The sequence below is a fragment of the Microcaecilia unicolor genome, chromosome 9 (genome assembly GCF_901765095.1).
Source record: "Microcaecilia unicolor chromosome 9, aMicUni1.1, whole genome shotgun sequence".
Taxonomy (NCBI): domain Eukaryota; kingdom Metazoa; phylum Chordata; class Amphibia; order Gymnophiona; family Siphonopidae; genus Microcaecilia; species Microcaecilia unicolor.
The window spans coordinates 48652838-48667083 of record NC_044039.1 but is presented as its reverse complement, the minus strand read 5'-3'; the positions used below and the strand labels follow the sequence as shown (position 1 = coordinate 48667083).

General features: G+C 46.6%; 1 protein-coding gene across 1 annotated transcript in view; it reads left to right on the top strand.

The window, feature by feature from the left end:
- The window catches only part of LOC115477495 (putative ATP-dependent RNA helicase DDX11-like protein 8), a 348371-nt gene that overhangs the window by 127556 nt on the left and 206569 nt on the right, over positions 1–14246 (top strand). The window contains 1 exon segment of the mRNA XM_030214406.1: positions 12137–12244. Within this exon segment, the coding sequence (XP_030070266.1) occupies positions 12137–12244 (108 nt within the window).

Sequence of the window (14246 nt, the reverse complement as noted above, 5' to 3'; positions counted from 1 at the left end):
CTCATAGCTTATCTCCTAGATTTAAAGAAAATGACAACAGAAAGAACAGTGTCCAATCCTTCAAAGGCCTACACCTGCCTTAACCATCACAACACTACTAAAAGCCACCCATTTAACTCCCATTTCCACCCCCTCCTACTTTTGATATTTTCTGGTTGTTCTACTTACTGTAAGTTCAAACCAAAGTCTTCTGGGAAAAAGCAGAAGAATGAGGTGAGGTGAGGGAGGGAGGATCCAGTCTGTTGTTATTAGAGGAGCACCTAGAATTAGTCTCTGCTTTTCTTTACCCTCCCTGTGACAGGCTTATTTCCTCCAGGGTAAGTCTTTTGGGTGGCTATGTGCAGTAATTTTACCAGGACTGGACCATCATCATTTCTACTCCAGAGTACTGCCTGGAATTTGCAACATGCCTTTCCACTTCCAGGCCCCAAAAGGATGGTGGTGAATGGTACTCTAGAAAGGCTAGAAGCAATCGTTCCAGTCCTGCTCAGAGGATCAGTGGATCAACATGCTATCTGTGTTCTCTTAGGCTTCTGCAGCTGGCATTATGATTGGGCAGTTGTCTGGATCTTGCCAGTACAATCGGTATACCATCTATTTTGTGATTTCAAAAAAGGTCATTCAATCCTATTTTCATCCTCAAGGGAGCCAACAAATGTCTTCAATTTACCTTGCTTCTGCATGAAGGCAAACGCTTCACTCTATCACAGCAGTAGGGAAAGAATGCTTTTCATTCCTAGATCTCTAAATGTGTATTGTATTCCCATCGGAGATTACTGCAGTTATTCACTCTGAGAAAGCACTTTCAATTCAGAGTGCTTCTGTGCGGATTGGCCACAGTGCTAAGAACCTGGTGGTAGTTATGGCCTTTTTACACAGGGTAGGTATTGTGGTTAATCTGTATCTAGGTAATTGGTAAATAAGAGCTAAATTGAACCAGAAGGCTGAAAGGCTACATGTAGGGTGATACACTTCCTAGAAGACCAATTGATTCCTACTCAGTCCTTGGAATACTGTTGGTGAGGGGTTCACAAGGTGGGTGAATCTTTGGTGCAGGTAATAATCTAAGTTGTTGGCTGAGATTCTAATGTTTCTTAGAGAGCTTCCAGGGTTTGGAATTACCTTCTACTGCTGGGTTCGATGGAGACCACCCTAAAACTAGTACTCTGAGTGAGAGCTCACAAGCATCTCATTCAGGATTTTTTATTGACTTGTGCAGCTCTTAGTAAGGGAGAGCCTGATATGGTGGTCTACCCTTGCAAATCTCACAAAAGTTATGGATTTTGAGCACCTTCCCCACCCCAGTTGGCTTACAGTCATGTTGGACATGAGCCTCATGGGCTGTGTTTATATATATTTGCTATACTTCCTTTCATGAATTTGACAACAAAGCTGTTTACAAAATTCAGTCAAGATAAAACAAGGGTACAGACATAAATTATGACACTAAAGATATAACAGTATAAACAACAAAAAGGAATCGAACTGGAACAACCAAATGAATGCCTAATCCTGGTTGCCCTCAAATGCTTTAGTGAAAAAGTAAGTGCTAAAATTTGCCTTAGATTTAGTGCAAGATGTTTCGTTACTGTGGACAGGTAGCCTAGGGGCTTTGAACAAACTACATGGTCCATAAACAGTTTGGAAACCAGAGCTGTAATATCTGTACTATACTTCCTACCACTAGTAGAGAGGTTGGTGATGCCATGTTGATAGCAAATGTTGGGGAAAGTGAAGTGCAGTGGTGCTCAGGAAGTGGAGCAGAATGTCTGGTATTTCACATAATGGGAATAGAAAACATTCAGGCCAGCCTACTCAGTAGGAACACATTGGACTCTGAAGAATGGGAACTGGGCAAGGAAGCTTTCTAAAGAGTAGTTGACTTGTGGGGCATGCTGTACATGGATCTGATGACAATTCACAAGAACTACCAAGTCTGTCATGTTTTTATGGGAAGGTACAGGACTTCAGAAGAATTAATGCGCTAGTTCCCTAGCATCCCACAGATCAATCGAGAGAGTTGTGGGTTGTTTCCCTCTACCAGCAGGTGGAGATAGAGAGAAGCTCCAAGGTTTGCTATATGTGGACCTGTGCAGCCAAGTAAACCTCAGCATTCTCTCTCTCTAGCAGGTGGAGGGACATCTCTGTGCAGCTCTGGTTTGATCTGGCTACTGGTGTCCTTAGGGCCTAGTTTAGCACAGTCAGGGGTTGAGTAGCTGTTTGTAGCTTCTGGTGCACACCTGGTGGTGCCAGGTCCCTCCTGGTCTCCCCCTACCTTTCCTCCGTCGCTTGGGGCTGTGGGCCTGATCGGGTGTTGCCTTTCTCTCCTGAGTAAAAAAAAAAAGGTAAGCGTCTCTTTAAGAGACTTTGTTTTTGTTTAATCATACGGAGGAGCTAGATGGGCTGCCGAGTCTGTTTGAGGGGCAGGCGTTTGTGGAGCTTGTCAGTGCCTTCTGAAGCAGCTAAGCGCTGCTCCCGGTGTGGGGGCTGGAGAGCAGTGTCGGGGGAGTGTGAGTTGTACTGCCGTCAGCCCATAGCGGGTGTTCAGAGCGACGGGGGTTCCCCTCAGGCGTCTGGTGAGTTGGAAACGCAGGCGATAGTTTTGGCGGTTTCCTCGGGGCAGTTAGTGCAGCGCGTGTCGGCGGGTGCCATTTTTTCCTCTCAGGTGCGACCAGCTCCGCACGTGGCGGTTGACAGGAGGCACAGCACGCTTCTGTGGCACAGGCTCCCATGGAGGAAAGCAATTTAGAGGGAGCAGGGGAGTCCCTTTCAGTTCCTTATTCCCCGGATTTTGTTTTATTAATGCACAATGCCTTTCTTCTGAAGAAGTCAGGAGCTTCTCTTCGGGCAGCCCCGTCTCTTCCTCAGCAAATTTCAGTTGCGGCAGCCTCTCAGTTTTTCCTGCCAAAATGTCCCCGGGTGGAGATTTTGGATCCCGAGGAGCTATCTGACACAGATGGCCCGGTTTTGTCTCCGAGCTGTCCCTCATTGGATTTGGCAGGTGAGGTCACCCTGCCTTCTGAGGAGGGGGATGACCCCGATGGCTGTCCGCCTTTTTCGCAAGGAAGAGCTTCCCTCCCTGATTATTAGGGCTTTTGAGGTTTTGGCAATTTCACTCCCTGAATCGTCAGGGGGAACAGGTCCGGTGCCCTCTATTATGTCTGGCAGCAAATGCCCACCTCATTCCTTTCATGTGCATGAGGCCATGAAAACCCTTATTTCAGTGCAGTGGGATACGCTGGACAGTGGGCTTAAGGTTGCTAGAGCTATGTCGCGTCTTTACGCGCTGCCTGCTGCTGACTTAGACTTGCTGAAGGTTCCTACGGTGGATTCAATAATCACAGCGGTCACTAAGAAAGCCACTCTCCCTGTGGAGGGTGGCACGGTGCTCAAGGACCCTCAGGATCGTAAGTTGGAGACTTGCTTGAAGCTCTCCTTTCCCTTCAAGCTTCAGTTTGTGGCTCCTATGCGGCGAGGCATGCTTATCGTGGGTACAGAAAGCCTCCTTTCCAGAGGACCTTGTGGCTGTTTTGCCGGCCTTAGAGTCCGGTTTAGCCTTCTTTGCGGATCTTCTTTATGATCTTTTGAGGGCTTCGGCGAAGGAGGCTACCCTAGTGGTCACCGTGCGTCGCTGGCTGTGGTTGCGACATTGGGCTGCAGACGTGGCCTCTAAGTCACGGCTGGCAAGTCTTCCTTTTAGGGGAAAGCTTTTGTTTGGGACAGACCTAGAACAGATTGTGAAGGACCTCGGTGACTCTAAGGGCCAGCGCCTCCCGGAGGACAGGTCCAAATTTGTGCGACCAGCAGGATCTAGACCTACGTTTAGGGATACATGTCATTACCGTCCAGGTTGCGGGGCCTCTTTTCAGAGAACAAGGTCTTCTCAGAGACCTCAGCCCTTTCGAGGTGACAGGCGGGCCTTTCCAGTAACAGAAACCAGCCCGCAGCCAGGTCCGCCCAATGATGGGGGCCTGGTCCATCTCCAGTCAGTTATTGGGGGCAGGCTCTCCCTATTCGTGGTGGAGTGGACCAGGGTAACATCCGACGGATGGAGGTTCTCCGAGGACAAACAGGCTGGACATCATCACGCATGGGTCGTCGTCCGCGACGGCCCAGGAGACCGGAAGTCAAAACAAAAACTTTCAAAAGTTCTAGAAGCGGCGTGGCGTGCATGGGGACAACACACCGCACATGCGCGAGTGACTTCCTGCCCGCGACACCCGCGCGCTTCCCTCAGTTTCTTTTTCTCCGCACTGCAAAGGGGTAGTGTTTTTTTTCTCTGCACCTCTTCTTTTGCCCAGGAGTTCGTGTTTTTTTCCGCGTTTATCGCGCCCCTTTTCAAATTATTTTTACTTTAGTTTTCGAAATTAAAAAAATAAAAAAATAATTATTTTTCTTAATTTTTTAGTTTTCCTCATTTCTTTCAAGTTTCCTTTCTTTTTCGTTGCGGCCGTCCTTAGGTCGCTCGGCCACGTCTTTTTTCCCTTTTTTGTGCATTTTTGTCTGGCACAATCGAGTCGTTTGATTTCGCGGGCGCTATTTTCCTGCCCATGTCATCTAGGACTCCCAGTGGCTTCAAACGCTGTACTCGCTGCAACCGGACCATCTCGTGTACCGACCCTCACGCGTGGTGTCTCCAGTGCCTCGGGCTCGATCATCTTCCAGATGCTTGTATGCTGTGTAAATTGATGAAGAAAAAGACCCAGGTGGCTCGAGATGCTCAGCGTGAGAAGCTTTTTCTAGATCGGTCTGGTCCTTCGACGTCGGCATCGACATCGGTACCGAGGACGTCGTCGTCGACGGAAGCAGCACTGAGAGTCCAGGTAATGGCTGCTGAGAGACCACTTCGAGCTGGGAGCAGCGAGGCATCGAGCGGGTCTCCACCCGTCTCGAGGCCTACTGCTATGCAGGCCACCCGGGACCGACCTGAGTTGGACCCGGCCCCGAGGAGGCGTGAGGATTCCACGTCCTCATCAGTACCGAGGAGTGTCGATGACGGGCGTTGGGCGAAGGCTAAGAAGCATCGCCATCGATCTCCTTCCAGACACGGTACTGAGAGCTCCGGGGAGCCGAGGGAGTCGGCACCCGAGAAGTGTCGGCACCGGGAGGACCGCTCACCCTCCATTCAGGACGTGCCGATGCGTCGGTTGTCCGGCAGCCTGGTACCGGCTCTCGAGCCCCTCTCAGATTCTGCCACCGACTCCTGCACCGGCCCCCCAGTAATTTTCGATGGCAGGTCTTGATAAGCATCTCCGGGCCATTCTTCCAGAAATTCTGGAAGGACTGCTCCGTCCATCTGCTTCGGTACCGGAGGTGCTTGCGCCTCCCATTCCTATTGCTGAGACGGCATCTGGCCCATCTCCTGTGAGGAGGTCCCCGCCCTCGGTACCGCTTGTGGTACCAGAGCCGGTTGCCACCCGGGTCGACTCTCCCTCGACGTCGGTGGAGGAAGCTTCGCTGCAGTCCAGGCAGGGGTCGACTTCTCGACATCCCCCACGAGGACGTCGACCCTCGAAGTTGAGACAGGCTCGGGTTCGGGCTGCTCTTCGAGAGCTTCTGTCCGATACCGAAGAGGAGCGTTCATGGGGAGAGGAAGAAGACCCCAGGTATTTTTCAGAGGAAGACTCCTGTGGGCTTCCTTCTGATCTTACTCCACTTATTGAAGTCAGACAGTCTCCACCTGAGAGTCTTGCTTTTTCCTCTTTTGTGCGGGAAATGTCTAAGGACATTCCATTTCCCATGGAGGTTGTGGATGAGCCCAGGGCTGAGATGCTCGAGTTCCTGGATTATCCTTCTCCACCTGCAGAGGTTGCAACGGCCCCCCTGCACAATACGCTCAGGAAAGCCATGTTGCGGAATTGGTCTTGCCCTCTCTCTAATTCAGTTGTCAACAAGAAGTCCGAGTCCCAGTACAGAGTCCATGGTGAGCCTGTGATGGTGAAGGCCCAACTTCCTCACGATTCTATGGTGGTGGACTCTGCTTTCAGAAGAGCCAAGAGTACTAGAGACTATGCCTCGGCGCCCCCGGGCAGAGAGTCTAGAACCTTGGATTCTTTTGGGAGACATACGTATCAGGCTGGAATTATCGCCACCAAGATCCAAACATACCAGCTGTACACGAGCATTCACTTATGGAACTTGGTGAGGCAACTGTCCAGTTTAGTAGAAGCTCTCCCTCCGAAGCTTGCTGAACCTTTTCACCAGGTGGTCAGGCAGCAGAAGGCGTGTCGCAAATTCCTGCCCAGGGGAGCTTATGACACTTTTGATGCCGCATCCCGAGTATCTGCTCAGGGTATCGTGATGTGCAGACTCTCAAGGCTGCGTGTCTTGGACCTGGATCAGAAGATCCAGCAGCGAATGGCGGATGTCCTTGATCTCAAGTGCATCAACAGGTCCTTACGGGTTCAGCATTTCCGCATGGAAACCCTCCGCTCAGTGATCGTAGCGGTACAGCCAGGAGAGTTTTTGACGTCTCTCAATTTCAAAGAGGCCTATTTACACATTCCAATTTGGCCTCCCCACAGACGTTTTCTTCGCTTTGCAGTGCTCGGTCATCATTTTCAATTCAAAGCGATGCCCTTCGGCCTAGCCACAGCACCTCGGACTTTTTCCAAGGTCCTTATTGTAGTGGCGGTCTATCTCAGAAAGGAAGGGATTCAAGTTCATCCTTATCTAGATGACTGGATTGTGCGGGTGTCTTTCGAGTAGAGTCGACGGGCAACCGACAGAGTGGTCGGGTTGCTTCAATTGCTTGGTTGGATGATCAACTTCCCAAAGTGCAGCCTTACGCCCTCCCAGATGCTGGAATACTTGGGAATGTGCTTCGATACCCAAACAGGGATAGTTTCTCTTCCTTCAGCTCAAGCACAGAGGTTGCAGGGTCAGTTGCGAGCTCTGTTCCAAACTCCGAACCCGCGGGCTTGGGACTATGTACAAGTTCTGGGTTCCATGGCCTCCACCTTGGACGTTGTAAAGTGGGCCAAAGCTCTCATGCGTCCCCTGCAGTGGTAACTTCTGAGCCGTTGGTCTCCTCTCTTGGAGTATTACGAGGTTCGGGTGCCGTGTTTGACCTGTCTGCACACAATCATGCACTGGTGGTTCATTCAAAAGAATCTGGTGTTGGGCATTCCTCTGCAAACCCCGGAATGGAAGATCCTGACCACGGATGCATCGCTGTCTAGTTGGGGGGCTCATTGCCTCCAGCAGTTGGCCCAGGGCATTTGGACCTCGACGGATGCGTCTTGGTCCATCAACTGCTTGGAGTTGCGGGCGATTCGTCTGGCCCTTTGGGAGTTTCTGTCTCTTCTCCGTGGTTGCCCAGTTCGAGTTTTCTCAGACAATGCGACGGCGGTCGTCTATGTGAACCATCGGGGGGGGGAGGGCACCAGGAGTGCACCACTAGCGCGAGGCGGTCCTGATCTGCCGTTGGGCAGAGACTCATCTCTCTCTCTTGATAATGGCTCATATAGCAGGGTCACAGAATGTGCAAGCGGACTTTCTCAGTTGCCACCAGTTGGAGCCGGGGGAGTGGACACTCTCCCCTCTGGCCTTCAATCAGATAGCTGCCCATTGGGGGTTGCCGGTGATGGACTTAATGGCCACCGCATTCAATGCAAAGGTTCCCTGTTTCTTCAGCAGGGGAAGAGAGCTGGGCTCGGAAGGCATCGATGCGCTTCTACAACCTTTGCCCAGGGGCCTGCTCTATGCCTTTGCCCCATGGCCTATGGTGGACAGGTTACAGACTCGCATTGCCAATCATCCCGGTCGAGTGATCCTGGTGGTCCCGGATTGGCCCAGACATCCCTGGTACGCGGATATGGTCAGGCTCCTGTTCGATCGTCCTCTTCAGCTCCAGGCACAGGACGGTCTCTTGCTGCAGGGACCAGTCATGATGGAGGATCCTTCCCCCTTTGGTCTTATGGCCTGGCCCTTGAAAGGGCAAAGTTGAGAAGGAAAGGGTATCCGGACGCGGTTATTGCTACGATGCTTCCGGCTCGGAAAAGATCCACCTCAATAGCTTACGCTAGGGTGTGGCGTACCATCGATTTGTGGTGTGCGAGTTCGGGATTGTCAGCAGCTTCGGTATCGGTTATCCTCGCGTTTCTTCAGGAGGGTGTACAAAAATCACTCCCGTTGAGTTTTCTTAAGGTGCAGGTGGCAGCTCTAGCATGCTTTAGAGGCCAACTTCAGGGGGCGTTGATCGCCTCCCACTCGGATGTGGTTCGTTTTTTGAGGGGCATAAATCGGTTGTGTTCTCTGCACGTGCCAGTTCTGCCATCCTGGAACCTTAATCTAGTTCTCAAAGCGCTTCAGCGTCCTCCTTTAGAACCCTTGGTATCCTGGCATGTCAGAGAGACCAGTGCACTACAAATGCTGGCCCCTCCCACGACCAAATGCCTTGGATTTGGCCGGGTTTGAGATGGTCGGCCTCGGTTTCCATTATGGGCAAAAACTGAGGCCGGCCATCTCAAACCTGGCCATCTCTGACATTTGGGCGGCCCCAACCGTATTATCGAAACGAAAGATGTCTGGCTATCTCGTTTTGAAAATACGGTTGGCCCCACCCCTTCGCAGCGCCGTCCTCGGAGATGGGCCCACTAAGAGATGGGCGCCAACGATCGAAAATGCCCCTCCATGTGTTTTTGTCTCTAATGCAGTCTTTTTCTCAAAGTCCCTCTTTGCCTTCCTTATCAGTGCCTTGCATTTGACTTGCTATACCTTATGCTGTTTCTTATTATTTTCAGTTGGATCTTTCTTCCATTTTCTGAAGGATTTTCTTTTAGATATAATAGCTTCCTTCACCTCACTTTTTAACCATACTGGCTGTCGTTTGGTCTTTCTTCCTTCTTTTTTAATAAACGGAATATATTTGGCCTGGCCTTCCAGGATAGTATTTTTGAATAGCATCCATACCTGATGTAAGTTTTTTTTTTTTTTTTTTTTCACTGTTCTGCTCATTTTATCATAGTCTCCTTTTTGAAAGTTAAAAGCTAACGTATTCGATTTCCTGTGTGCACTTACTCCAAAGCTGATATCAAATCTGATCATATTATGATCACTGTTAATAAGTGGCCCCAGCACCAGATCATGTGCCCTACTAAGGACTGGGTGTAGAATTTTTGCTTCTCTTTTTGGCTCCTGTACCAGCTGCTGTATAAAGCAGTCCTTGATTTTGTCAAGGAATTTTACCTCCGTACCATGCCCTGTTGTTACATTTACCCAGTCAATATCCGGGTAATTGAAATCTCTCATTATTGTGTTTCTCGGTTTGTTAGCCTCCCTATTTTCTGACAACATTTCTATATCCGTCTGCTCATCCCGGCCAGGTGGACGGTAGTACATTCCTATCACTATCCTTTTTCCCTTTACACATGGAATTTCAATCCATAGGGATTCCAAGATGTGTTTTATTTCCTGCAGAAAAATCTATTTGATTCAAGGCCTTCCTTAACATACAATGTTACCCTTTCACCAATTCCATCCACCCTATCACTACGATAGAACTTGGTATGACAGTGTCCCACTGGTTATCCTCCTTCCACCAGGTCTCGGAGATGCTTATTATATCTAATTTTTCATTTAGTGCAATATATTCTGACTCTCCCATCTTATTTCTTTGGCTTCTGGCATTCAAATATAAACAATTCAAACTGTTTGTTGTTCCTATTTACATCTTGCTCAGTAGTTGACAGTGTTAATTTGCAATCTTTTGTCTGAATTTTATTTAAGGATACCTAATCTACTATGGTCTCTTGCAAACTCACTGTCGGGATACCCTATCTTCCCTGTTTTGGTGATATCTTTGAAAGATTCCTTGCTCTGACTGATGCGTTTTTGAATGACTGTTGGCCTTCCCAAATGTTCTAGTTTAAAAGCTGCTCTCTCTCCTTTTTTAAATGCCGATGCCAGCAGCCTGGTCTCACACTGGTTAAGGTGGAGCCCATCATTCTGTAATAGGTTCCCCCTTTCCCAGAATGTCGCTCAGTTCCTTAGAAATCTAAAACCCTCCTGCAACATCGCCTCTTCCAAAGTAGGCCCTACTGTGCCTTCTAGAGGCTATCTGTTAATGCTGTGGCAGAAAATTCAAGTTTTAAAACTATGGGGAAAAGTGTATGAAGACTAGATAATAAAGTTTGCGTCTTTATTTTTTTTAAATTCTATGTTTATCAATATCCTACAATTCCTCTTTTAAACCCAATCTTTAAGTTACCAAGCACCGAATAAATTAATGTCACTTACCCACTGAAATGCCCTCTTCTCGCAGAACTTCTCAAAGAAAGTTAAGTGGGACCTTACCTCTCTATATAGTTTGGGTTCTAAGGAGACTGTTTGAAACAAACTCTTTGAAGCTAGCCCAGTAAGCAGATTGCCCTTAGTAACCTTTAGTCCACCATAGGCAAGTAAAATTCTCTGCTGCCTTAGTAACCTTTGCAAATATTCTACTTCCTCAAACCTTAATTAACACCTAATTCAGGTCAGTAGCAGTGCTACCTCTCCAGCAGGCAAGAACAGAAAATAAACTTTATTTTAGGACAGTTTAATCCTTGCTGCTATCCTTCTATCTCTAGAGAAATTTCAGTTTAAAACTATGGGGAAAAGGGTTGTACACTATGGAAACTAGTTAATAATGCTTGCTTCTATGTCTTTTATTTTTTCTAAGACTGGACTAGGTCCTATTGTGCCTTGTAGAGACTATCTGTTAGCAGAACCTATGTAGGAGAGGTAGCTTCCAAGTCATAATTACCTAGATAGGTGAGAGAAATGATTTCCTTAGTGTATTTGCTTTAGGTGCATTTAACAAGAGCGCAGGCTTTGTTCTGGACAGATAGAGTGATTTCTCTGGAAGACATTTTTATGGTGGTTGTGTGATCCTTTCTGCATTCTTTTGCTAAATATTAGATACGCAGGCCAAGGAAGAGGCTGTCCTTTAAGCAGGCATTCTTAGAGTAGCCTCATCTTCCTCCACATACATTAGGAAAGCTTTAGGTTATTTTTCACATATCTGGACTGACCTAGCAGGATAAGGAATGAGAAATTTAGCTTTACTGTTAACTGCCTGTCCTTGAATCCTGCTAGATCAGGGTTTCCCAAGCTCTGAGTCATACCCAACCCAGAAGAATGTATGCACGTCATAGTCACGTTTTGTAGCAGGGTCGGGGGGCACTCTGCATGGTCGTGGTCTGAAAAATATTGTTACGGATTGTGCTGGACCAGTCCAGAACCCTCCATGAAACTCAAAAGCTTCATTCTCAGTGTACTCAGGTGCAATCTGAATGATCTCACTGTGCTCATTGTGCTATTGAATCGGGTCCTATAGATTCTTCAGTACTCTGGTTTTCTTTATTCTACTTCTCTGGTGGAAGTTAAAGGTGGGGGTGTATGTTATGTTTCTCTATTTAATGTGTTTGTTTTTTGGGGGGTAGTGAGTGTGTGTATGTGGGGGGTGCATTGGGGGTTATTGGTTCTATTACAATGCTGTTATGGCAGGTTCCTCATCTGCACCCAGTCCTATATCCTGGTGATGTCACTGGAAAGTTATGGTCATCTCTTTTCATTTGCTGGCAGGATGGCATAATCTCATGAGTCTGAACTGATCTACTAGTACTCAAGGAAAGGAAATGAACAGTTCAGACAGAATTTCTCCTTATCTTGCCAACTTTGCCTCTAGATTGCTCTCTTCAATGTATGCAGTAGATGAGCATTTTTGATCAAAGCATGTGCTTATGTTTCCTTTTTGAGAGAGTCAAACAGTGTGGAAGATTATCCCTATAGATCTCTGTATTCCAAGTGTGCTTGACTAGGCATCTCTTCTCTTTTCCCTGCACTGTCAAACCAGTCTCTTGTTTTTCTGCAGAGCAGTGTTTCTGCATTAACTCTTTCTCTCTGTTGAAACACCAAATTAGAGCTAATCATGATAGTTATTCCTGTGCTGTATATGGCCCTCTCTCAGGACACAGATGGCTTAATAGTTAGAACTGATAGGCAATTTATGTTATTAACTTCTGTTAGCTTAGTGCAAATACTAGGAGAATTCACCTTATTTCTGTACTGGCAATAAGTGATGTTTACATATTTGATTAGAGGTGAAGGAAGCTTCTTGTATGTGCTTGTTTTAGCCTCTTCTTTCCCTTTACAGATTTATTATTGCAGTCGAACACATTCTCAGTTGGCTCAGTTTGTGCATGAAGTACAGAAGAGTCCCTTCGGCAAGGATATCAGGCTGGTGTCTCTGGGTTCGAGGCAGGTACTGTATACAATACATATCCCTCACAATGCATTGCCTGACCAAGGAAGGGGAAGTGCTTCTTTGCCAAAAGTCCCTTTGTTTTATATAACTTCTTTGATTATAAACTGTATTGCCCATGTTGCTAAACAGGTCTCTCTCCCAACATTTGCCACAAGGTAGTTTGTGTTAGAAATGGGTTCTAGATAACTTGAGAACCTATACAAAGAAAGAACTTCAAAAACAAATTGGTGAAGCAAATCTTAATTAATTTATTATTTCAAAATACAATCTTGCAAGAATGGGTGTCTCTTATAGCAAGCAGGCACACGCATACCTTAATTCTTACAATTTATATTCCTTGTAACACAGGTTTCTGCCCCTAAATTCTTCATTGGATATTAATTTCATATCTATAACCTATTAGTTCTAAGCATCGTATGTCAACCCCCACCCCTTATTCTGTTCCCTATTTCTTTTCTTCTAAAAACTGTAAATTTCCCATAGCTATAGAGTTTCCATCTCGGGTGTTATCTTACATGTGTCCACCCATGAGTTTCTCTTATGCTTGGCTTACGTTCTCTTATCTGAGCCTTCAGACCTTTGTGTCCTGAAGACTTACATAAATTTCTGCATCAGCAGTTTCAGGCGTGGTAGGCTTCTCCCCCCACCCCCACACCTACTGGTTATAGCTTATCTTGCTTTTCATATTGCTTGTTAGCTAGCAACGTCCTGGTTTTCAAACTGCCAATTCTTAAAGCAAATTAATTTCTTTGTATTAATGTGGTGGTCCTTATTCGGAAGGGCCTGCAATATTAGTACACACACACAAACTCTTACAAGTATAGTTACACCATTTTCCCCAAAGATTTTCCTTTTTAAAGGAGCATAAGCTATGTATTTTACTTTTGCAATTTTGGAGTTTCATGTATCTGAAAATTGTGCTTTCCCATCTGTAGTAGGTTAACAAAACTGTGTTAAAATTAATTACATTTTGAGTCTGTCAATATAAAAATATTTATAAAAAGCAAAGAACAATTAGACTCTGCATTTGGAAGTGTTTAAGACTCTTGACTTCCAGCATCCTAAACATGAGAAATAGAGTATAGTGCTCCTATGTTTGCTGGAGCATGAAATGTAAAGATGTTCTGTTCACTGAGAGAAGAGGGCTGGCACTGATCAGTGGTGGTGTACCCAGGTCTTCCTGTACTGTGCTTGCAGTGAAAAAATGCAGTATGTTACTGCGGAACCCAGAGGAGAATCCTTGGTGATAATGCTGTGGAACAAAGAACAAGCATAACAAATCAGTAAAGTAATTGTTTTATTAACTGTTGAGTACAATGTATTTGCAAAGGCAAGGAACAGAGCCTGGACAGAGAGAGTGTCTCCCCTTGTCTGATTCTATTCAGAATACAATTAGCAAAGCTCCTCTTTTTATAAGCAAAATATTGGCTAGTTAATTGGCTAATTAAAATGATAAATGGCTTTGAGAAAAGATACAAGAAGTCTCCTTTAATCTAATACTAGCCGTTGAGCCCGTGTAAACGGGCTAGTTTTGGAATGGGGGGGTTCCGAGGCCCCCCCCCCCGAGGTCGCCGCTGCTCCGCCCCCCCCCCCTCCCCGGCCCGAGCACTGTCTGTTATTGAACTTACATCGCAACACGTGGTGACATGCGCATCCGATAGATCCAGTAGTACTACTAACATAAATGTTATTTATGAGAAGAATTTGTAATTGGTCTGGAGCAGGGTGTTGTTATTGGAAGATATAGGAGCCCCCTCCATTGAGAGAAGTTACGGATACTGTTAAATTTTGAGAAAAAATGAGCATTATGAAAACAATGCAGACATCCAAAACTTAAGGATACGTGATTGACATTATAAGGCACAAAAAATGCACACATCAGCAGATTCTCTCTATATAGTTAATGTTCTCTGAGGACAAGCAGGCTTATCATTCTCACAAGTAGGTTGACGCGGTCCAGCGTTGTCCGTTTGGCAAGATTGGTAGAGGAAAAATCTGG